This window comes from Macrotis lagotis, chromosome 2, assembly GCF_037893015.1.
Source record: "Macrotis lagotis isolate mMagLag1 chromosome 2, bilby.v1.9.chrom.fasta, whole genome shotgun sequence".
Classification (NCBI taxonomy): domain Eukaryota; kingdom Metazoa; phylum Chordata; class Mammalia; order Peramelemorphia; family Peramelidae; genus Macrotis; species Macrotis lagotis.
The window spans coordinates 216,330,375-216,355,731 of NC_133659.1; the positions used below are offsets into that span (position 1 = coordinate 216,330,375).

The 25,357-nt window shown below is 37.2% G+C and overlaps 1 protein-coding gene across 8 annotated transcripts in view; it reads right to left on the reverse strand.

Moving 5' to 3' along the window:
* The window catches only part of CEP112 (centrosomal protein 112), a 644,230-nt gene extending 619,553 nt beyond the window's left edge, over positions 1-24,677 (reverse strand). For 2 of the 8 annotated variants that reach the window (XM_074224738.1, XM_074224742.1), the window contains exons 1-2: positions 24,550-24,632; positions 4,983-5,097 (exon numbers count right to left, since the gene is read on the reverse strand). In XM_074224738.1, the coding sequence (XP_074080839.1) occupies positions 4,983-5,082 (100 nt within the window). In that variant the 5' untranslated portion in view covers positions 5,083-5,097; positions 24,550-24,632. Of the gene's footprint in view, positions 1-55; positions 699-2,072; positions 3,639-4,982; positions 5,098-5,189; positions 12,231-24,549 lie in introns of those variants that run through there. The other 6 variants (XM_074224743.1, XM_074224737.1, XM_074224744.1 and 3 more) reach the window with 6 other exon arrangements.
* Between the last annotated feature and the right edge of the window lie 680 nt (positions 24,678-25,357).

A 25,357-nucleotide genomic window follows, 5' to 3' on the forward strand; every position in this document is an offset into this window, starting at 1 on the left:
TAGAAGAAGATAAAATAAAATCACTGAATTATTATTCAGCTTTTTAAAAACTTACTGGGAAAATAAATTTCAACAATTTTATCCATTAAAAGGTACAATTTCCAGGGATTTTTATCTGACTCAGAGGGTTTACTCTTAATATTCCTAAAAAAAAAACTGAGTATTACTTACAGTTAATTCTATAAAGCAATTATCCTTTTAAAAATCTACTTTAAAATATAGCACTATCTAATCCACATCCAGTAGCTAAACTATTTTTATGTGCAATAGCATAATTTCAGTTCTCATAAAAATTATATTTTAACATTAATCTATCATCAGTAAAATTGAATTTGAAGATTATATCTCTAACAAAATCATAATTCTGTCTTAAATCTCTTGGGTTTATAAAGGTTATCTTTATTTGTTTTGCTTATAAAATGTATTAGTACTGGATTTACCACTTTGCAAATCATGTTTCTGGAAAAATTACTTCTTGGTTTATAAATTATGCATCTAAATAAATCACTTAAATTTCAAAGAGAAATAATGGAAATTTGACATTTCATACAAAAATTATATAAGTAAAATAAATTGAGGAGGTAGGAAGTTGAAGTCCTTATCTATGATGGTATCAGTAGAGGTATTTCCTGGTATAGCAACTCCCTTCATTAATGGAGATATGGAGATTATATATATAGATATAGATATAGATACAGATATAGATATATACATATATACACATATATATGTATATATCTATATCTATATCTATATATATATATATATATATATAGATAGATAGATAGATAGATAGATAGATATATATTATAGCTTTTAAGAGCTCAGTCTAGGCCACTAATAGTTAATCTGACCTGCCCATGGCCAGTTCTACCTGATCTAACACGCTCTTTTCTCAAAATGATTAGTTAAAATTTTTTATTTATAAATTAAACAAGAGTCACACATACTTATATACTGAAATTTCACTATACTATCTCATTCAGTTGCAATAATACTATAATAACAACTAATATACAAACATAAATAAACATATATATATATATATATATATATGCATGTATAGTTCAGAAAAGCTAAGCCCTTAATCTCACAAATAATCTCTAGAATTAGTGAGGCCAGTTCTCTCCAGATTCTAAATCCAGTGCCCTTGCCACTATAGTACATAGCCTCTAATACCATTTTTAAAAAAACATATGTTCATTTTGTCCCTAGAGCTAGCAAAACTAGTGTGGTTAACAGAGGGAGTACAAGCACTAGTAAAATAACAAGAATAGCAAATACATATACATATACATATACATATACATATACATATACATATACATATACATACATATACATATACATATACACACATATACATGTATGTATATATTCATGTATATTATTTAGAATATACAGAAAAGGAAAGACAAAGAGTAAAACAACAATACTTATCAGAACCATAAATAAGATGGACAAGTATGATTTTTCCCCCAGGATACATACTGGATGAAACTACAGAACTTAGCTCCAAATTGCAAGAATGAAAAGCGAAGCTGAAGGAGAAGCAGGATCTACACCAATGATTTAATCAGAGGAGGAAATTTCAAGAAAGAAAATTTCCAGTGCAGATCAGCATTTTCTTTTAATTTGTAATCTAAGTACTTAGAGCATTGAAAGGTTAAAGTGATTTACCCAGGGTCATACAGCCAAATGTGTCAAAGATAGAAGCTGAAGCCCAGGCTTCCTAATCGTAATGCCAGTTTTACTATCCAGTAACACTACTCAGTAAGAATAATTAAAAAGCTATTTATAAAACAATTTGGAACTATGATAAGAAAAATATCCATATCTTTTGACCAAAACAGTCAACTGCTATACCAAAGAAACAAGATCAAAGATAAAAAGAAGGGTCCTATAAACACCAAAATATTTAAAGCAAAACTTTTTACAATAGCAGAAAATTCAAAACAAAGATGTTCATTTCTTGGAGAACAACTATAAAAATTATGACACATGATTATAATGGAATGTTATTTATTATACTATTAAAAAACAATGACTAGGTGGCGCAATGAATACAGTACCAGTCTTGGAGTCAGGAGTACCTGGGTTCAAATCCGACCTCAGACACTTAATAATTACCTAGCCGTGTGGCCTTGGGCAAGCCACTTAACCCCACTGCCTTGAAAAAAATCTAAAAAAAAAAAAACCACAATGACTGATTAATACAGAGAAGTATGCAGGGACTATTAGGAACTGATAGAAAGTGAAGTAAGCATTTTGCTTTGACTACCATAGTGTAGAACAAGAAAAGAAAGAAGGAACAAGAAAACTATGGGAACTAAATGCTGTGAAATTATCATAATCGAAGTTGGCTCTAGGGTGATGATTGTAAAAAAGAAAAAAATACATCTCTCCCTTTCTTCTCCACAGAGATTAGAAGGACCACTGCGTATGGCTCTGTTGATACAATGTTTGTTTTAATGAATTTTTTTGCATTATTTGTTATGAAAGATTCTCTCTGAGAGGAAGAAGGGAGTGGAAAATATAGGTGATATAAAAATAAAAAATATCACTCAAAAAGTTCAAGATTAATTAAAGTAGGAAGATACAACTTTACTTGCTCTTCTCATACTCCAAGTAAGAATCTCCTTGACCTAACCTAATTCTCCTGTCTCCTTGCCCAAGAATATGATTCTTCCTATATATTTTATCTCCTCCAAAAGAATGTGAGCTAGTTGGGAGCAGATATTTCTATTCCCAGCTTGGCTTAAAGCAAGTACTTAAAAATGTTTTTTCCATTCCAAAAGGACTACTACAGCACCCCTCTCCTCAAATAAATTCAACTGTAACAAGAAGCTTCTTCCAATGACACATGTACTCTGGCTACCTGCTAAAGCCATGCATGATCAGAAGTTTCTAGATATTATCTTGGTCCACATGACACTAGGGCTCTGTTGAAGATAATTGGTGATTCAACCAGGAAGAGCCATTTATGCACTGGGGTTTAAAAGGAATCTGTGTCTCTGCTTTATCTCTTCCTCTATTTTAAGCATGTTGCTTGGAAGGCTTCCCAATCTCCTTTCAACTTCCTGATGGTAGATGAGGATGAAGGGAAGGATCTTTTCCCCTTGTCAGTGCTTTCTCTAGTAGCTATGGCAGATGTGAGCCCCATGCAATGAGAGTACATGCCTGTCTGGCTAACATTAGATCTCAAGTCCCTGACTGCCTCTTCTGCTTTGTGTTTCTTTCCCTGAACATAAGTAACCAAGCAACAATTCTGAGAAATGGGTTTCTTTATATTGGCAGTCACCTCATCAACTAAAGAGTTCCAGAATCACAGAATTGTAAGATGTTCCCTACAATTATACCCTTCCCAACAGAGAAAATGTTGTCACAAGAAGGATGAATGATACATGACTGAAAAAAAAATGTGAACTATCTGTTCAGCTATACCACAAGTCAATTACTCTCTAGGTCACAAAAAAGGAATTTGATCACAATTTATGCTTTAAATATATGTGTTAAAGCTTAGAGTATTTTGTGGTTTAACCATTTTTTTTTTAGGTTTTTTGCAAGGCAAATGGGATTAAGTGGCTTGCCCAAGGCCACACGGCTAGGTAATTATTAAGTGTCTGAGGCCAGATTTGAACCCAAGGACTCCTAACTCTAGGGCCAGTGCTCTATCCACTGTGCCACCTAGCCACCCCGGTTTAACCATTTTTTATACGGAAGAAATAGCTCCCTTCTACCTAATATCTTTATTTTGTACCATCCTTAAAGGGAAAAAACCCTTTCATTATACAACTAGAAGCAAAAGCTTAATTATGTGAATATTTTCTTGAGGTAATTAACATCCTGGCAGAAACTCATTCATAATAAGCTTTAATTACTCAATGAATGTGAATAAAATATTATGAGATCATTTCCTGTTGTGATTATAGAAGTTAGAAAAAAAAAAAAGAATTTGGTGCTGACATGGGAGAAAATTATACCTTAGATAGAAAAAGGATGTAGAAAGAAAAGGCTGAGGACCCTAAAGCTTTATTTTGCTAAATATTTCATTTTACTTATGGTCCCTTTTTACTTTTTTTTTTAGTTTCATTTTATTTTAAGGCAATGGAGTTAAGTGACTTGCCCAAGGTCACACAGCTAGGCAATTAATAAATGGCTGAGGCCACATTTGAACTCAGGTCTCCTGAATCCAGGGTCAGAGCTCAGCACACTGTGCCACTTAGTTGCCCCTCCCCCTTTTACTTTCTACTACCATTTAAAAATGAAAAGCAGGGGTGGCTAGGTGGCACAGTGGATAGAGCACTGGCCCTGGAATCAGGAGCACCTGGGTTCAAATCCAGTCTCAAACATTTAATAATTAACTAGATGTGTGGCCTTGGGCAAGCCACTTAACCCCATTTGCCTTGCAAGAACCTAAAAAAAAAAACGAAAAGCAAATTCACGATATTCTATTAAAGCATCAAAGTACCAAAAGGACTTTGTTATGAAATTGCTTCACTTGTACCATAGTATACAGTGTTGCATTGAGGTTCATTTTTATTTATTTTGATACAAGGAAAAACACAAAATAAACTTATGTTACCCTCAGATGAAAGGTCTTAAAAAATGTTATTGAACTGCTGTTCTTATTTTATAAGAAAAAAATGCCTTTTTTTTCAATTTTGAAAATTAATCAGTTCAACCAAATTTTACTGGAGTAAATGCATAGTAGCCCAAGAGAGAAAACTTAGAATAGTTAGAGAACAATTAATTTATAAGATCAAAGATCAAATGATCATAGGTCTAGAGGTGGAAGAGGACCAAGTAAGTTAAATGAAATTTCTCAAGGTCACACAGGTAAAAAGTAGTAAATAAAGGCAGAATCCGAATTCAGTTTCCAACAATACAAGTTAAAAGATTTTTTCCACTGAGTCACACTGAATCTTCCAAGTGAAATTCAAATTATGTATTTTAACTTAAAAAAAACTAAACAGTCTTACCTGACTTATGGGGTAATTTTAGAACAAAAGGCTTCATATCTACCACATAGTGATCAAATTCTGCATCCAAGACGTCCAATTTTTCTTCTTCACTTGCCATCTCTATTAAAATAATCTACAAAAGAATTTAAGATGAAAAAATTGTAATTTCCTTCTCCAGCTTATTTTACAGATGTGGAAAATGAGGCAAACAGTTAAATGACTTGCCCAAGATCATATAGCTAGTGTCTGAGGTCAAATATGAATTCAGGTCCTCCTGTCTTCAGGCCCAGTGCTCTATCAACTGTACCACTAGATGCTCAATTAAAAGAGGAGAGAAACAACAACAGTAACTGTCAATAACTGCAGTGAAATGTACAACGAGGTGCTTCACAATGGTTTATTGAATAATTTTAAAATGAGCAATTTTATAGAAAAGAAAACTGAAACCCAATATCTAAATGACAAAAGTAAAATCACTAAGAAGAGATAAATCATATTAGAATTCTGAAATCCCAAGCTCTCTACTTATTTGACCACTTAACCATACTACATAAAAAGTTTTGCTTACTCATCTAATGCTGAAGCATAGAGAAAAGTTCTAAATGGCAATCATCCACAAAGGCTTTCAAAATGAAACTGCCTATATACCAATAACAGAATGTAAATTAAGACCAATGCAGAGAAGAAACTAGCATTATGTATGTAACAAAATTCATTTTCTCTTATGTTTATTATACTACCTGTTTATTTATTCCTATTTTTGTACAAATGATGCTTTTTATACATTACTAAAATATTCTTGTTTAAGAGTAAACATAATACCACCCTCCCCCAAAAAAATAGAACCGCATGAGCAATAAAAGAAAGGAAAGTGAAAAAAATTAAAATTAAAGTTAAAGTTAAAAATAACAATAATAACAATAATAATAATAATAATAGGTGCAGCAAGGTGGCACAGTGGACAAAGCACTGGCCCCGGAACCAGGAACACCCAAGCCCAAATCCGGCCCCAGGAACCCAACAATCACCTAGTTGTGTGACCCCAGGCAAGCTATCCCAACCCCATTGCCCTGCAAAAATAAAAAAAAAAAGACCCAAAATAAAACAAAATGATAATAATAATAACAATAATAGTAAGGGCAGCCAGGTGGCGCAGCAGGCAGAGCACCAGCCCTGGAGTCAGGAGCACCTGAGTCCAAATCTGGCCTCAGACACCCAACAATCACTCAGATATACAGCCCCAGGCAACCTCCCCAAAATAGTAATAATAATAATAATAATAATAATAATAATAATAATAATAATAATAATAATGATGATGATAAATGTGCTACAGTCTGTGTTCCAACACCTCCAGTTCTGTCAGGGGTGGATCACATTTTTTATGATAAGTCCATCACAAATGCTACTTCCATATTTTTCCATCATTGCCATTGCTCCCTCCATTCATACTTTCCCATTACCATTTACTGTATTTTCTCTCTTTCATTCTGTCCCTCTTCTTAAATGTGCTGTAGGGTAGCTAAGTGGCTCAGCAGACAGATCCTCGGCCCTGGGGCCCAGAGCCCCCGAACTCACATACCACGCCTTAGGCCCCAGCATCCACCCAACATTGTGGTCCCAGACAGGTCATCCAATTCCAGCCCCTCGCAAGAAGTAAAAATGGGGGCAGCTATGTGGCACAGTGAATAGAGCTTCGGCCCTGGAGTCAGAATTACCCGAGTTCAAAACCATAGCTGTGTGGCCTTGGGCAAGTCACTTAACCCCATCTGCCTTGCAAAAAAAAAACCTAAAAAAAAAAACATTGTATGAATTTTTGGCCTAGGGTTAATTTCTGTTAGTTTTCCAATTTTACCAGCAGCTTTTGCCAATTGGGGTGTTCCTACTCTGGTATTTGAGCTGCGTGAATTTAACACTATGACTTGGGAGCTCTGGAACTTGGCTATAATATTCCTGGGGGTTGGGTTTTTTTTTTTAATCTCTTTCTCAGCGAGATTGGTGGATTCTCTCAATTTCTATTTTGCCCTCTGCTTCTGGGATATTAGGGCAATTTCCTGTAGTAATTCTTTAAAGATGACATCAAGGCTCTTTTCTTGATTATGGCTTTCAGGTATTCCAATAATTTTTAAATAATCTTTCCTCAATCTGTTTTCCATATCAGTTGTTTTTTCAATGAAATGTTTCACATTTTCTCCTAATTTTTCATTCTTTTGGTTTTGAAGTATTGTGTCCTGATTCCTAGTAAAAATCAGCAGCCTCCTTCAGTTCCATTCTACATCTGAAGGATTTGTTTTGCTCAGAGAGCTTTCTTATCTCTTTTTCCATCGGGCCAATTCTGCATTTTAAAGCATTCTTCTCCTCAATAACTTTTTTTTTTAGGTTTCTTCTTTTTCTTTTTTTTTTTGCAAGGCAAATGGGGTTAAGTGACTTGCCCAAGGCCACACAGCTAGGTAATTATTAAGTGTCTGAGGACGCATTTGAACTCAGGCACTCATGACTCCAGGGCCAGTGCTTTATCCACTGTGCCACCAAGCTGCCCCTCAATAACTTTTTGAACTGTTTTATCCATTTGACTTATGCTGGTTTTTAACATGTTATTTTCTTCAGCATTTTTTTGGATCTCCTTGACTATGTTGCTGACTTCATTTTCATGTTTTTCCTGCATCTCTCTCATTTCTTTTCCCAATTTTTCTTCTATCTCCCTCACTTGACTTTTCAAAGTCTTTTGAGCTCTACCATAGCCTGAGCCCAATTTCTGTTTTTCTGTCTTTAGATGCAGGAACTTGGACTTCCTCATCTTCAGACTGAGTGTTTTAATCCTTCTTGGGATTATAACCAAAGTATTTCTCAGTGGTGTCCCTCTTTTTTCTCTGCTTCCTCATTTCCCCAGTCTGTGCTTGGTTTTCAGGTGCTTCCTGAGCTTTTGAGTATTATTAGAACACCCCCCCACACACACACACAAGGATCTCCATGTGTGAGGCTCTGTCTTCCCTCTTGGTCTATGAATGACCACAAGTACACCCCTCTGGGGCTGAGGGGGGGACTGCTGTTCTATGGAGGGCCTAGACTGTAATCAGGATCTGAATGTGGTCAGAGCCACAGAGTCCTGTTCCAGGGAGAGAGGACAGTCTCTCTCCACTCCTCTACCTAGGCTCAGCATTCATACCTGGGGACTCTTGCTTACCAGCTCCTACTTCCAGTTCCTGGATCTGGGCTGCTGCAGCTGCTGCTCGCTGAGTGCCCTGAGGGCTGGGCTTCACGAGCTCGCTCTGGCAGAGGTCCCCCACTGATCCCCCAAGTTTTGCCTGGTGCTCCCCAGCATGTAAATCAGGAGCCTGCCCCCATTGCTGTGAGCCATGGCTTCCAGTGCCCTGGGGCTGCCTCTGGGAGACTGAAGTTCCTTCACTCTGGCAGGCCACTCCTCTAACCTCTTGAAGCAGAGCCTTTCTGCTCTTTTCCAGGTTACCTTAGGCTGGAGAATTGCCTCACTGGATCCCTCTGTGGATTCTGTCTCTCAAAAATTTAGTTAAGAGTCCTTGGTTTATAAGTTTGGAGAGAGAGCACCTAAGAGACAATCCTCTCCTGTCGCCATCTTGGCTCTGCACCCCACCCCCATACTACCTCTTGAACTAAAAATACATTAAAACATATAATGCTTAATTTGTTTCTTTTCTTTTTTGGTCATAAAAAAAATTCAGTCTGTTACTTCAAGGAGCTTACATTCATTCTGGTGGGGGGTGGGGGAACAAGGGGAAAGGAAAGGGGGAAAATCCAGCACATATACAAACAAATATAGTAACTATTTGGCCCATCCATGCTGTTGAAAATGAAGACCATTCTTTTCATCAACCAGATTTTCAACATCCCAGAAAATGCTGTCATGTGTCAAAAGAGTCAAAGAGTTATTATGAATCATCTGAAATGATTTCAAACATCAATGTTGAGCTCAGTCTCCCCTGGAAAGAAGAGAAAAAAATTCCAAGTTGACAAATAGTGGGGACATTGATAAAACTTGTAATAGTTCACTCAATCTGTAGCCATGTGCAAAAACATAATTAAAGGAGTAACTTGGGGTTTTCATCTTAAAACAAGGGCTGTGTATGCTCATTTCCCCATCCACATTTTTATTGAACAGAAAAGCACACTGAAATCAGAAACTTCATGGGTGGAAAAATATATCCAAAGAGTAGACATAAGACTAGGTGCTACTTATGCAATTTCTTAAGCTCAAAAAGATGAGCAAATTCTTTTTTTGTTTACTTTTTGCAAGGTAATGGGGTTAAATGACTTGCCCACAATCATACAACTAAGTAATGATTAAGAGTCTGAGGAGGGATTTGAACTCACATCCTCTTGATTTCAGGGGCAGTGCTCTATCCACTACACCACCTAGCTGCCCCGAGTTAATTATTGAAGGAAATGATGCTGAACTTGTATCAACATCAACTTCCTTATTTCAAAAGGTTATAATTTTTTTAAAGGATATAAAAAGGTTGGGTATTTTTGCAAGGCAATAGGGTTAAGTGACTTATCCAAGGTCACACAGCTAGGTAATTATTAAGTATCTGAGGCCAGATTTGAACACAGGTCTCTTGACTCCAGGACCAGTGCTCTATCCACTGCACTGCCTAACTTGTTTTGAATGGCTTTTGTTACTGTGAAAGGCTCAGTGCAAAAGATTGATGAATAAATTCAAATCCTATAGATTCCAAAAGCCATGTCCTAAAGACTCAACATTTACTCAAATGTTATGATAAAATACAGGTGGTTATTTGGGAATTAATTTTCTTCTTTTCAAAAATCTGTGGCCATTCTGGGACATTATGACAAAATTCTATTTTAAAAAGTATTGAACCAGACCAAAAGTTAATTAGAGTGATTAAAGACTGAACTCAAATTCTAGAAAGTCTTTCCAAGATGCAAGACAGGTTTTGAAAACAGACTTTTTAAAATACAGCATAATGAAATTCAAAAACAGCTACCTGTGAGAAGGTTTGTCATCTATAGTTCTGAATTATAATAAAAATTTATAAGAATATAATGAAGAAAATTCAAGAAGAAAAATCTTAACAATGGGGTTAGAGAAGAGAAGATGAAAGAATCAGAAAAGTCTTCATGGAGGAGGCAATATCAGAGAAGAACCTTGAAGAAAAACATGCATTCTGAGAGGCAGAGTTGAGAAGAGAGTGCATTCTAGTTATTAGAAATGGCTTGTAAATAATATGCAATGGAAGGAGATGGGTATGTCAAGCACATAGAATCAACAAGACCTAGCAAATGACTGAATGGGGGAAAGAGGAGAGATTCAAGGATCATACTAAGTAAACTCTGTTTATTTAGGAGGTAGTGGTGTCCAAAACAAAAATAAGGCAGTTGAAGAGGGAGATTTGCAAAAGATGAGCTCTGTTTGGACATACTGAATTTGAGATGCTTACAGCACAACAGGGAAGGATTTATCTATAGTGAGACTTAACTTACAGCTAACTATGCAAATCTCAGAGTCATTTGCTTAGAAATGATACTTGAATCTATAGGAACTACTGAAATCTCCTAAAGGAGAGACTCTAGAGACAGAAAAGGACTAAGAAAAGACTCTGGAACACCCATGTGAAGGAAGAGGAAATGTATGATGTATGAAGGAAGCAAAATCTTCTAATTTCGCATTCTTTTGGTTTTGTTTTATTGTTTCTCATAAAGTCATTAATTTCAATTTGCTCGATTCTAATTTTTTTAGGGATTTTTTTTTTCTTCAGGGAGCTTTTTGTACTTCCTTTTCCATTATATCAATTATGCTTTTTAAGGCATTATTCTCCTCATTGGGCTTTTTTTAATCTCTTCTACAATTTGGCTAGTCTGTTTTTAAAGGTGTTATTTTCTTTGAAATTTTTTGTGTTTCTTTTACCAGACTATTAATTCGTTTTTCTTAATTTTCTTGCATAACTTTCATTTATCTTCCCAATTTTTCTGCTACTCTCTTACTTTATTTCCAAAATCCTTTTAGAGCATTTCCATGGCCTGAGACCAATTAATATTTTTCTTGGCAGCTATGGATTGTAGCAGCTTTGACTTTGATATCTTCTTCTAAATGTATGTTTTATCTTCTTGTCACTACTGTAGCTATCTATGGTCAGAACTTTTTTCCTGTTTGCTCATTTTCCTAGCTTATTACTTGACTTTAATTCTGTTAAGTAGTATTCTTCTTCCAGAATAGAGGGCACACAGTCCAAAGCTTCAGAGGTTTTTTGCAGCTGTTTTCAGAAATATTTCAAGGCACCTGTGAGTTTTCAGTTCTTCCAAAGTGGTATAATCTAAGGAGAGGTGCAGCTACTCTCCTGGTTTGTGTGCTGGTCTGTGAGTGAATATAAGCACTGTTTTCTTTCCTGCAGTCACAAACTCTCAACCAGATTTGAATATGAACAAAGCAACTGAGTCTTGCCTCAGTGCCAGCAAAGCAACCCCTATAATCTCCTTCTAACCAATTGTTTGGCCCCCTTACCATCTGTGGACTAGGAATCTAAAAACAGCTGCCCACTGCTGATTCAATGGCTCCCAAGCAGGCTCCTGTGTTCCACCCTCACCTAGATGCAACAGAACTTTCCTGACAATCTTCTAAGCGGTTTTTGGTGTGAAAGAGAGAAAGGGAAAACAGCCACTGCTGTCACTGATTCAGTCCCCCCTGAGACCTAGTCCTGGTTGGCTGGAGCCTGGGCTGAGCTGGTACAAACTGACCTGAACAATGCTCCTCTCTCACTCCAGTGCAACAGACTTTCCTATCAACCTTCTATGTGGTCTTGGGCTGGAAATGTTTTTCCTTTCTCTTTTTGGAAGTTCTGCTGCTCTAGAATTTGTTTAGTTAGAATTTGTTTATTTAAAGGTTTCTGGAGAAGTTTGGAGAAGAGTTCAGTTGAGTCCCTCCTTTCATTGACCATCTTAGCTCTGCCTCTCATTGCTGCTATTTTTCAATGACTACCCTAAACCATAAAATCTTAGTTTTCATTGAATACATGATCAGGATGCAACATAGGCAAAGTACAACAGAAGTAGTACTGGAATTAGGATCAGAAGATTTGGGTTAATAGTCAGTCTCTACCACTTACTATCTATGTGATTTTGCAAAATGGACATCACTACAAAACTACTATTTGAGAAGTCCACTCTTTCACACAATCCTTCAGGAATATGATATTTAAAAAAAAGGCAAAAAGATAAAGATTTATTACCAAAATCACATACCCAGAGAGTATAATAAATATTATATATCTATATATATATTATATCTAATAAAATAAGTATAATAAAACTGAGTATAATCCTACAAGGGAAAATATTGATGTTCAAAATAATGAATGACTTTCAAACATTCCCAATGGAAAGAACTGAACTGAGCATAAATTTTGAAATGCAATCACAAAGTCAAAAGAAACCTAGAAAGAAAAATAGATTGGAGCAACTGAAAAAGGATGAACAGATGAGGAAGTTCTTACATTCTAACAGATTTCTTCAAGATTCACAGAGGGAGTTAAAATAAGACAAGTAATGGGGGTTGTTTTGATCTTTGTTGATCATCTTAAGAGTACAAGAAAAGAGAGGAAAAAAGAATACAATAGGAAACAAAAGAAGAAATGGGGAGTAAAACTGACCATTCCTCAAGATTAAAGTGCCCCATGAGAAGAATATACAAACATGGAAGAAGAGATGGGTAATATGAATATATCATCTCCTTTGAACCATGCAAAGGAGTGCTGAATACACATATACACAAGTTTGGCATAGTAATACAGGGAAAAGGGGAAGGGAGAGTTAGAAGAAAGGGTAAAATTCAGGGAATGAATAATTATGAGTAAACCAAACTGTAGAGAAGAATTTAAAAGGAAAAAATTTCAAAGTGCAAGAATCAGAGAATCAAAGAGAAAAAAAGAGAGGGAGGACAATTGAGCCAAAATACAGATCACATTACTTCTCTGTCAGAACCTTCTTCTATATAAAAATATAACATTCATTACTGTTAAGAACATTTATAAAACATAGGAATAAATGGACATTCCCTTAATATGACAAAATAGTATCTATATAAAACCAAGAATTATGATTATGTGTAATGGAGAAATGCTGGAGTTTCCCCAAAAAGATCAGGAATAAAGCAAGAATGTCCATTATCACCACTATTATTAGATATAGCAATTGAAATGCTAGATTCAGCAAATAGAAGAGAAACAGTTAAGGAATAAGTTTAAGCAAAGAAAAATAAAAGTATCGCTTTTTTGCTTATGAAATGAGAATTTACTTGAAGAATCCTTGAGATCAGTAAGTAAGTTAAGTAGTATTTATTATCATTTACATGCCAGGAATTTTGTTAAGAATTAGAAATACAAAATTAAATTTTAAAAAAATTAACTTGCTCTCAAGGAGTTCATATCCTAAATGGGGGAGCCAATATGCAATGAAACTATGTACAAACAATAATAACAATAATAATAATAATAATATTTGCCCTTCATTTTCAAAGAAGACCACATCAGGGAGATGATGCCAAGCATGTGAATTGGATTTCAGTGAGGGGGATGCTGTGCTAAATCACCAGTCTCACTTTCTTCTCTAGAGCCATCTGGGTCCAGTGGTCAGATATGAATCTGGATGTGAGGCAATTGGTCATTAGTGACTTGCCCAAGGTCACACAGCTACTAAAATGGCAAGTATCTGAGACCAGATTCAAATTCCCATCCTCCTGAATAGGTTAATGCTCTGTGCACTGCACCACAGGATATATAGTGGATATACAGGAGATAATCAAAGAAAAGATGCTAAGATTAAAGAGGACTGGGAAAAAGTATTTGCTTCCTATAGAATGCAGAAGGTGGAACTTTAGTGGAGACTTGAAGAAGGCCAAGGGAGTCTTTAGGAGGCAGAGATAAGTAAGGAGAGCATTCTAAATGTGGAGGACAACTAGAGAACATGACCAAAACAGAAGAAATCTGAGCTTCTTCCTAGAGAATCGTCCATTCACATCTTTAGACCATTTTATCAATTGGGAAATGGTTCTTCTTCCTATAAATTTAAATTGATTTCTTATATATCTTGGAAATGAGATCATTTTCTCAATAAACTTTTTTCTTTTCACCTTAGTTTTATTATACTAGCTTGGGCAAAAACTTCTTTATTTTATAGAATAAAAATTATCTCTTCTGTGATGCTCTCTATTCCTCAGTTATAAACTGTTCTCCTAATCAGAGATTTGACAAATTATTTTTTTTCCTTATTTCTCAAACTTATTGATGATATAATCATTCCTATCAGGTCATTTGCCCATTTGAAGATTATATTTGTAAAAGGTGTGAAGTGTTGGTCTATTTATAATTTCTTCCTTACTATTGTCCAATTTTCCCAGCATATTTGTCAAATAAATTCGAATTCCAGGTCTTTCTGTTAATCAAATCCCAAGGTATTCAATAACATTTGCTTCTGGTTGTTGTCTACCTAATCTATTTCAATGATTGATCTCTATTTTTTTAACAGTAAAGTATTTTAATAATTATTGATTTGCAACATAATTTGAGATTTGGTACTGCTAGGCCTACTTTATTCCCATTTCTTTTCATTATTTCTCTTGAAATTCTTGATCTTTTTCCCCTCCAGATGAATTTTATTTTTTCCCAGTTCTATAAAGTAATCTTTTAGTAGTTTAATTGGCAAAGCATTGAGCAAATAAATGATTTTTGGTTGTATTTTCATTTCTATTATATTGAAATTCTACTCATGAGCAATTAATATTTTTCTAATCTATAACATCAGATAGTATAAAATAAAACAATTTTTGAAGATATTTATCAATGGGTGAAGAATGAAATAAGAACTAGAAAAACAATTTAAACAATAACAAAACTATAAAAACAAACAACTTTGAAAGCTTTAACAATTATGAAAAATATAATGATAATCATGATTCCAGAGGACTGATGATGAAGCAAACTATCCCTTAAAAATAGGTAACAGATGACTCATATTCCTGAATACAACCATGGACAGAATTTGTTTTGCTTCACTATGCATGCTTGTTCCAGGAAATGTTTTTCTTTTTTTTTTTCCCCAAGGGAAGGGTGTGGAATGGAGATAAAAGAGATTTCTGTTCTGTTTTGTTTTTTCTGTGGAGAGATGGGATGTGCATGGTGTAGCAGATGTGAAATGTTACATGTACTTTTTAAATAAGGTAATTGTATTAAGAGTTTTACTTGTTTTCCTATGTTATAAAAGACCTCTCATGAAGTGGGAATAATCTGTAAATATTTATAACATAAGAATAAAACACATCAATAAAACTAAAAAATAAATTTAAGAGTTGGGATTATGATGATGATGATGATGATGATGACTGATGATGATATATGTCTTTCATTTTCGAAGAAGACAATGACATCAGAGAAGTGATGCCAAAACAAGCACATAAATTGGACTGGGGGGGTGCGGAGTCATCAGTCTCATTTTCTTCTCCAGAGTCATCTGGGTCCAGTGGTCATTTGGTCATTTATGAATTAGGACAACTGGAGATGGCATTAGATGTGAAGAAATCAGGGTTAAGGGACAGTTAGTAAGTGTCAAGTGGCTGAGGCTGGATTTGAACTTGGGTCCTCCTGATTTCAGGGATATTGTTCTACCCACTGGGCCATCTAATTGACCTCCAATAGGAACAGCAAGGATGTTAGTATCACTGGATTATAGAGTATGAGAAAAAGAGTAAGGAGTAAGAAGACTGGAAAGGTAGAGAGAAGTCAAGTTTTAAAGGGCTTTTTTAAGTCAGAGGATTTTATTTTTGATCCAGGAGGCAAAAGGAAGTGAGTGATATTAGGGAAGTGATATAGGGAAGTGATAGATATGATCAGTCTTGTAATTTATGAACTTCAATTTGACAGATGAGTGGATAACAGATTGGTGTGGGTCAAGAATTGAGGCCAGGAGACTAACCAGAGGATTATTACAGTAATCCAGGCAGATGGTGATGAAGGCCTACATCAGAGTAGTTAGAGTGTCAAAGCAAAGAAGGGGGGGGTATAATATGATAAATGTTGAAAAGGTTGAAATTCCAAGACTGCTTGGACATGGAAAGTAAGAGTGGAATGGCAGTCAGGATGACAACTAGATTGGGAACCTGGGTTACTGGGAGAATGAGGGAACCTTCCACAGTAATAGGGAAGTCAGGGAGAAGGGAGAGGTAGGGGGAAGAAAAGATAACAAGTTCAGTTTGGAACATACTGAATGTAAGATATGTACAGGACACAATTCAAAATGACTAAAAAAGACAATGAAAATGCAAGACTGGAGAGTGGGAGAGAAGTTAAGGGATTAAGGGAACAAGTAGATTTCAGTGTCATTTGCTTAGAGATAAAAATTGAAATCTTGAGAGCTGATAAAATTACTAAGTGAAATACTCTAAACCAGTGGAGGGATTCAAATAAATTAACAACTAGTTCCAGAAGAACATAGTACAAACTGGTTGAATCCCATCACTGGTCTAGATGCTCTTAGTTAGCATGATCTAGATGAAAATGGAGCAAAAGAAAAAGAAATGGTAAGACAGGCTGGAAAATTTAAAAAAATAATTGAAACAATAACTTCAATAAAGTGTTATGGCTGTTCAGTTGTCTTAGTCACATCCAACTCTTCATGACCCCTTTGGAGAGTTTTCATGGAAAAGATATAGGATGTCTATTTCCTTCTCCAGTTCATTTTACAGATGAAGAAACTGAGGCAAACAGGGTTAAGTGACTTGCTCAGGGTCACACAATTAGTATCTGAGGTTATATTTGAACTCAGATCTTCCTGACTCCCAACCCAGCACTCTACCACTTAGCTATTTGCCACTTCAGTAAAGTAGTAGGACATAATATAAACTTAAACAAATAACCTCTCTGTATGTCACTAGCACTAAAAGAATGGCATTTCCCTGCCCCATCTTCTTTTCATCTCATTCAAAACAAAAGTGACTTACCTAAAAGGAAAACTTGCTCCTAGATTCTAAGTAGGATAAATTATTGGTCCTGTTCCTCTGAAGCAACTTCCTTTTCTCTTCCCCCACTCCCTTTCCCCTTTTTGGCCTCCAAACAATGAATTAAGTCCAGTACAAAATTGCTTCTGGAATCTAAAAGGCTCTAGTTTCCCTGTCTAAAGACAGAAAAGGTCCTGGCCATACAGAATCTAGGCCCTTGGATTTGGTGGATTTCTGAAACCTGGCCTTTTTATTCTGGCCTGCTAATTAGATGTATTTCCATATGAGTGTGAGGGAGGGGTGGAGGGAAGGTAACATAGTAGAAGGGGGAGTTACATCCAGAGAAGCCAAGAACAAAGGCAAAAACTAATGTACCCTTGTTGCATTAGGATAAACTTCTTTCTGTTAAATAGGCTTTACAAATACCTCATTTCACCCCAAAACTGATTCTATAGTAGGAAAATGCTGACATTAGAATTGTGCCTCTAACACCAACAAAATCCAACAGATGATAAAAAAAAGAAATTCCATTCAAAAAACCACCTAATAAGGGAAACCATCTAAATATAATGACAAAACATTCCAAAACACACATATAAAGACAGATCTAAATAAGTGGAGAAATAGCAGTTGTCTTTTTTGTGGAGCTATGCCTAAATAGCAAAAATAACAACAGTACCTATTGTAATTTTCTTATACCCAGAAAGTCACCAAGTTGTATATACCTTTGACCCAAGTGATATCACTAATAGACAAATACTCCAAAGAGAAAAAAAGAAAGGAGGACCTATGTGTACAAAAATATACATTAATTTTTTGGTGACAAGAATTGGAAACTAGGAAAGTGCCTATCAATTAGAAAATGGCTGAACAAATTACACTAATGATGATGTAACTGAGTTTTACTATACCCCCAAAAAATTAAATAAAGGAATGGGCTCCAAGAAACCTGGGATGATTTGTATGAAGTTAAATAAAGTGAAGTAAAGAGAAGCAGAACAATTTATACAATGAGCATACACACACACACACACACACACACACACACACACACACACACAAAACCAATTTTGTATTTAAGAACTCTGATCAATATTATGATCATTATGTCCAAATACTAATCAGAAGATGGAACATGCTTCCCACTGATAGAGAAGTGAAAATGAATTATACAGGCAAAGAATTATAAATGGAAGGAATGTCCATCAATTCTGGAGTGGCTGAACAAATTGTGGTATATGACTCTGATGGAATATTATTCTATCATGAAAAATTATGACCAAAATGCTTTTGGAAAAGCTTGGGGAGGCCTTCTTGAGCTGATACAAGACAAAATGTATTATGTACAAAGTAAAAGAAAAATTCTTAGATGATAAACTGTGAATAACTATTATGCAAATGTTTTACATGACTACACATGTATAGCCTATATTGAATTGCTTGTCTTCTCAATGGGGAGGAGGCAGAAGGAAGGGAAACAACTTGGAATTCAATATTTTAAAAAGAATGTTAAAAATTCTTTTCTTGTATAACTGGGGAAAAGTAAAATACTAAATAATTTTTTTTTTTAGGTTTTTACAAGGCAAATGGGGTTAAGTGGTTTGCCCAAGGTCACACAGCTAGGGAATTACTAAGTGTCTGAGGCCAGATTTGAACCCAGGTACTCCCAACTTCAAGGGCCAGTGCTCTATCTACTGCACCACTTAGCTGCCCCTAAATAAATTTTTTAAAAGAATAAAGTAGATACTTTAAGATATGGTCAACATGTGGATTTCATGTTTTGGGTGATTATGTTAATTTGTTACAAGAAAGGGTGTTCGAGTTTTTTGGGGGGGAGAGGGAAGGTAGGAAATAATCATGAGGGAAAAGAGTAGTAATGATAGAGTATCAATGAATTTCCTTTGTCCCACTCCAATTCTAAGGCTCATTAACAGAATCAGATTGGTAACTATAGAGTCCTTAGATGTCATTAAATCCCACTTATTTCAAAGATGAGAAAACTGAGGCTCAGAGTAATTAAGGGACTCACAAATTTCTCATCCAATTCAGATCATGGTGAGCCAATGTTAACTGGTTCCCAAGTCATTTTCCTTCCTTTATGAAAGAGTACATAGTTCACATTCTTCCTCTCCTTCCCAATTCTTACCTTTATACAAAGGGGACTTAATCATGTAATTAATTAATGTACCTTCAAACATCCTACTCTTCCAGAACCTCAATCTCCTAAAATCCTATGGCATATTTCTCCATTCTACCTCAATCAACTATAGGCACAAACAACACACCTTAGAGTTTACTCATACATTTTTTGCCATGAACAAAAATTCTTGGCATTTCCTTTTGTCTGGCCCTCCTAAACCTATTGTTTGTCCTAATGAAATCTCCATTCTCTCTGCTGCACAGAACTTGTCTCAAGTCATCTTCCCTCACTTTCCTTCCTTCCCTATTTCAATCCTTTTTTTTTTAGTTTTTGCAAGGCAGTGAGGTTAAGTGACTTGCCCAAAGTCACACAGCTAGATAATTATTATGTGTCTGAGACCAGATTGGAACTCAGGACCTCCTGACTCCAGGGGGGAGGGGGTTTTGCAAGGCAATGGGGTTAATTGACTTGCCCAAGGTCACATAGCTAAGTTATTATTAAGTGTCTGAGGTCAGATTTTAACTCAGGTCCTCCTGACTCCAGGGCTACTGCTCTATCCACTGTACTACCTAGTTGCCCCTATTTCATTTTTTTTTTTATTATTGTTGGTATTGTTGTTCACTCAATCACGAGTCTTCATAAAAACATGGACCAGGGGCGGCTAGGTGACATAGTGGATAAAACACTGGCCTTGGAGTCAGGAGTACCTGGGTTCAAATCCAGTCTCAGACACTTAATAATTACCTAGCTATGTGGCCTTGGGCAAGCCACTTAAAAAAAAAAAAAAAAAACATGAACCAGAGCATGATAGGCCCTTCCATCCTCCACTATCTCTCAAAATCTGTTCAAGTTAATTTTTGTTGTTTGCAAAAAACTATCCATTTCATCCTTTACTATCTTCTCCTTTTACCTTCAATGTTTCCTAACCTCAGGGTTTCTTCTAATGAGTCTCATCTTTTCATTATGTGGTTAGAGTATTTAAACTTCAGTTTTTGATTCTGATCTTGTGAAAGCCTGAATTAACATTTTTAAAACTGACTAATTTGATCTTGCTATCTAAGGGTCTTTCAAAAGTCTTCTCCAACACTACAATTCAAAAGCATCAATTCAACTTTTTTTTTAATATTCTAACTATTACAGCCATACACTCTAACTGTAAAAACCATAGTTTTGACTATATTGACCTTATGTTGGCAAGGTGATGTCTCTGCTTTTTAGTATGCTGTACAGATTTACTCATGTCTTTTAATTTCAAAGCTGTAGTCACCATCTCCAATGATTTTTGAGTTCAAGAACAGAAAATTTGGCATTGTTTCTACTTCTCCCTACATTTGCTAGGAAATGATGGGACCAGTTACCAAGATCTTAGTTATTTTTTTTTAAGTTTCAAGCCAGTTTTTACACTCTCCTCTTTTATCCTCATCAGGAGCTTTCCTAATTCCTCTTCACTTTCTGCCATCTATATATTTGAGATTATTGGTATTTCTCCCAGCAACCTCAATTCTAACTTTTGATTCATACAGCTTGGCATTTCACATGATGTATTCTGCCTGTAAGATAAATAAATAAGGTAACAATATACAGGCTTGTCATACTCCTTTTCCAAACTTAAAGCAATCAGTTGTTTCATGTTCAGTTCTAACGATTGCTTCTTACCCAGCATATAAATTCCTCAGTAGACAAGATGATATGCTATTCCCATCGATTTGAGGACTTGTCACAGTTTGTTGTGATCCACAAAGTCAAAGGTACAGTCAAAAGGAGGATTTTTTTTCTGGATCTCCCTTACTTTCTCCATAATCCAGCAAATATTGGAAATTTGGTCTCTAGTATCTCTCTCTCTTCAAGAATCAGCTTGCTCTGCTGGGAATTTTCAGTTCACTGAAGCCTTGCTTGCAAAATCTAACACAATTGTTTGATATTTTGAACACTCCTTGGCTTTGCCCTTTAGGACTGGGATGTAAACCGATCACTTTCAATCCAGTGGCCATTGTTGAGTTTTCCAAATTTGCTGGCATATTGAGTACAACCTTTTTAAAAGCATCATGTTTAGGATTTTAAATAGCTCAGCTAGAAGTCTATCACCCCCACTAGTTTTATTGTTAGTCCACGTGACTTCACTCCATAGGCTATCTAGCTCTAGTTTAATAACCACATCATTATGGATATTGGTTATGGGTAATGTTAAGATCTTTCTTGTATTTTTTTGTATATTCTTCCCACTTCTTTTTCCTTTCTTCTGCTTCTGCTAGGTTCCTAACATTTTTATCTTTTAGTATGCCTATTTTTACATTAAATATTCCTTTGATATTTCTAATTTTTTTTGATGAGATCTCTTGTCTTTCCCATTCTATTGTTTTCTTCTATTTCTTGGATTAATCTATATCTCCTTATTGTACTCTGAATTCAGCATTTAAATCAATTTATCTTCCCTTTTCTCCTTTACTTTTCATTTTCCTTCTTTTTTTCAGATATTTGTAAAGCCTGAGTAGACATTCATTTTGCTTCTTGCATTTCTTTTTCTTTGGAATGTTTCTATTGCTACTTTCTGTACAATATTCAGTCCATAGTTCTTCGGGGACTATATCTAACAAATTTAATACTTTAGGGGCAGCTAGGTGGTGCAGTGGATAGAGCACTGGCCCTGGAGTCAGGAGGACCTGAGTTCAAATCCATCCTCAAACACTTAAAATTAATTAGTTGTGTGACTTTGGGCAAGTCACTTAACTCCATTCCCTTGTCCAAAAACAAAATTTAAGCCTTTAAATCTATTCATAACCTCATTTCATATTCATAAGAAATATTTAGGTCCTGTATGGTCTGATAGTTTTCCCTAGAGTTTACCAATTAAAAGTCTACACTGTCCTCTGTTCTCAAGAGATTCATACTTTGCCATCCCTAGCACTGCATTACTCCCACTATCTGCCTCTTCTGGTCCTATTCACATGCTTTAGAACCAAGTTGGAAGAAGTTAAGCAAAGGAGTTGCCTGACTATATTGCATATATATGTTATCTATCCTCAAGTAGGTCAACACCACAACAAAGTAATCCTTTTATGCCTCCCAAATTGATTCTATATCCCACCTCCCACAGAGGTTGTTCTAAATCTAAACCTCTCATGCCTCCCACTATCTACTCCCCTCTCAGATGAAGACCTCAACTCATATTTTCACACTTTTCTCTTCTAAAAAAAAAAATCTCAAAACCCTTTGATATTATCTTCATCTAACCCTTCCAGTCTCTGATAATAGAGTGGCTCTAACCAAGCTCAATCCTTCATGTGCCATTGATTCCATTACTTTCCATCTTCCCTAGCTAGCTATTTTCACAATCATTCACCTCCAATATAATCTCTGACCATATTCTATCTGCAATTCCTTTATTTTCTTGACAAACATGTTATCTTTCTATTCTTAACAAATATGCACCGGCCTCAATCATTTTTCAAGTTATTGTCCTCTATTTCACCTTTCTTTTTTGGTCAAACTCCTAGAAAAAACTGTCTATACTTCTCCTTTCATCTCTTCTAAACCTGCTATAATCTGGTTTTGGATTTATTAGTCTTCTGAAACTTTTCTCTCCAAAGTTAGCAATGATTTCTTAACTGCCAAGAGTTCAACAGTATTTGACACTGCTGAACATTTTCTCCTCCTTAATGTACTCTCTCTTTTCTGAGTCTTCTCTTAATTTTCCTATTTATATGACTGCCCCTTCTCAAGATCCATTGATGCTTCATTATCCTTATTATACCCTCCCAGCTCTGGGTATATTTTAAAGATCTGGCTTGTGCCATTTTCTTAAACACATTCTTTTGGTGACTTCATAAGTTTCAATGATGACACCCAAGTCTGTATACTAAGTACTAATTTCTCTCTTAAGCTCCAGTTCCACATCAGCAAAAAGCCTTTTAGACATTTCAAATTATATATTTACTGAGCATCTCAAACATATTGCATTCAAAACAGAACTCATCTTTTCCAAAAATCCATTTATCTTCTAAACTTTCTTATTTTGGTCAATAGCACCAACTATTCTTGGATACCCTTCAGTCAATCTCTCTCTCTCTCTCTCTCTCTCTCTCTCTCTCTCTCTCTCTCTCTCTCTCTCCCCTCTCTGTCTCTCTCTCTCCTGTCTATCTCTCTTTCACAGATATGCATGTGCACACGCACACACAGACAAGGGACAGAGACTATTACACACACAATACATACACACAAACACACACACATCCTCCTTCTCTCCTCTTTTGCTACAGACCCTCATCACGTCATGCCTGGACAACTCCAAGAGTCTACTGCTGGATCTTGTCTAACTCAAAATTCTAATCCATCCTTCATTCAGTCATCAAAGTGATTTTCCTAAACTACACCTGTCGCCCTGCTACTCAATAAACTCCTCTCCCTGCTGCCTCCGGGATCAAAAATAAAAACCCTCTATTTAGTATTCACCATTCTTGATAGCCTAACATGCTCCTAGTCTTTCATCTTCCTTCATACCCTACCCTGATCCAGTAACAATGGCCTCCTATCTCTCTAAGGATTTTCCCTGATTGTCCTTCCAAGAATGGAATGTTCTCCTTTATGTTTTCCTTTACATCCCAACTAAAATCTCACTTTTTACAGTAACCCTTTCCCAACCTTTCTTAATTCTAGGGCTTTCCCTCTGTCAGTCCCCATGTATGCTGTGTAATAGTTTTTGGTATCTGTTTTTGTCTCCTCCATTGCATGGTGAGCCTCTTTGTGTATCTCCAGTGCTTAGCACATACTAAGTTATCTTTTTTTTTTTACATTTTTTGTTTTGCAAGGCAATGGGGTTAAGCGGCTTGCCCAAGACCACACAGCTAGGTAATTATGATGAGTCTGAGGCGAAATTTGAACTCAGGTCCTCCTGACTCCACTGCACCACCTAGCCGCCCCTCATAGTAAACTATCAATAAAAGTCTGTGGGTGAATGGCTTGTTAATGGAATTCAGATCAACCTATCTATTGGTTGCCCGAGAGGAGGGGGAGTCTGCTCAGATTATCTTGAGGCTTCTCCCCCAAGTATGTTCTTGGAGGGCAAGCGGTTGGTTAACTTTTGTCTCTGTTATGCGGGCACCAAGCCTCGGGCCTGGCCCCCAGGCACCTCTCGGCGCATCCGGGCCAAGGTCAGTTTAACTGAGAGTCAAGGGGGAGGGGAGGGGAGGGGAGGGGGAGGGCAGGAGCGCTAGAGGGTCTCCCTACGGGGGTCATTCTGGAATCTAAAGGCTCCCACGAATTCCACGCCGAGCCCGGGCCCCGGGGAGGATCGCGGGCCGCGCGCCCGGGGCCAGACAAGGGGCAGTCATGGGGGCAGAAGGCCTCCCCCTCCCCTCCCGCCCCTCGCCTCAAGCCCGCACAGAGGGGCGGCGTGGACCCCTGCCCCAACCCCCGCTCGGGACGCTAGACTGCATGGGGGGGGGGATGAAATCCTAAAGGGCAATAACGACCTGGCGCCCTACGCTTATCCGTCCTGTCGGCTTCCCGCGGCCGCCGCCGCCGCCGCCAAACGATTTCAAACCACAGCCCACACCGCCTTCTTCGCCCCCGCCGCTGCTGCCCGGGCCGCCCAGCGGGTGGGGTAGGGAGGATGGCTCAGAGGGGAGGACTTCCGCCCTGGGAGGCCCGCCCCCTAGGGCCCGGCGCACCAATGGGGGCGCCGTTGCTATAGCGACTCCTCCGCTCCCCCCATCCCCGCCCGCCACCACGTTCGCGAGTCTGCGCAGCTCCCAAGGCCCCGCCCACTCGGGCCTTTAGGCGCCCTGGACATCCCCAGGCTAGGAAGGAGTTCAGGCGGCGGGAACTGGAGGGAACCCGCTTTAACGGAATCTCCCCGGGGCCCTGGGAAGAGTTCAGCTTGTGTCTTGCTTGCTTACACTTACCTGAAGTCACGGCCCCGAATGGAGCGCCGTGGATTTAACCGGCACCGCCATTCACCAGGCTCCTCAGAGGAGCTCGAGCTTGCAACACGAGGATAAAGGACAGTCTAGACTCCCTGGTGGAACTGGCAAAGAATAGGCAGCTTGCAACACGGGGATAATGGACAGTCTAGACTCCCCGGTGGAACTGGCAAAGAATAGGCAGCTTGCAACACGGGGATAATGGACAGTCTAGACTCCCCGGTGGAACTGGCAAAGAATAGGCAGCTTGCAACACGGGGATAATGGACAGTCTAGACTCCCCGGTGGAACTGGCAAAGAACAAGCAGCCTCTGTGAGGCTCCAGGTCTCTGTGAAATGGAAGCGTCGTCACCGGTGT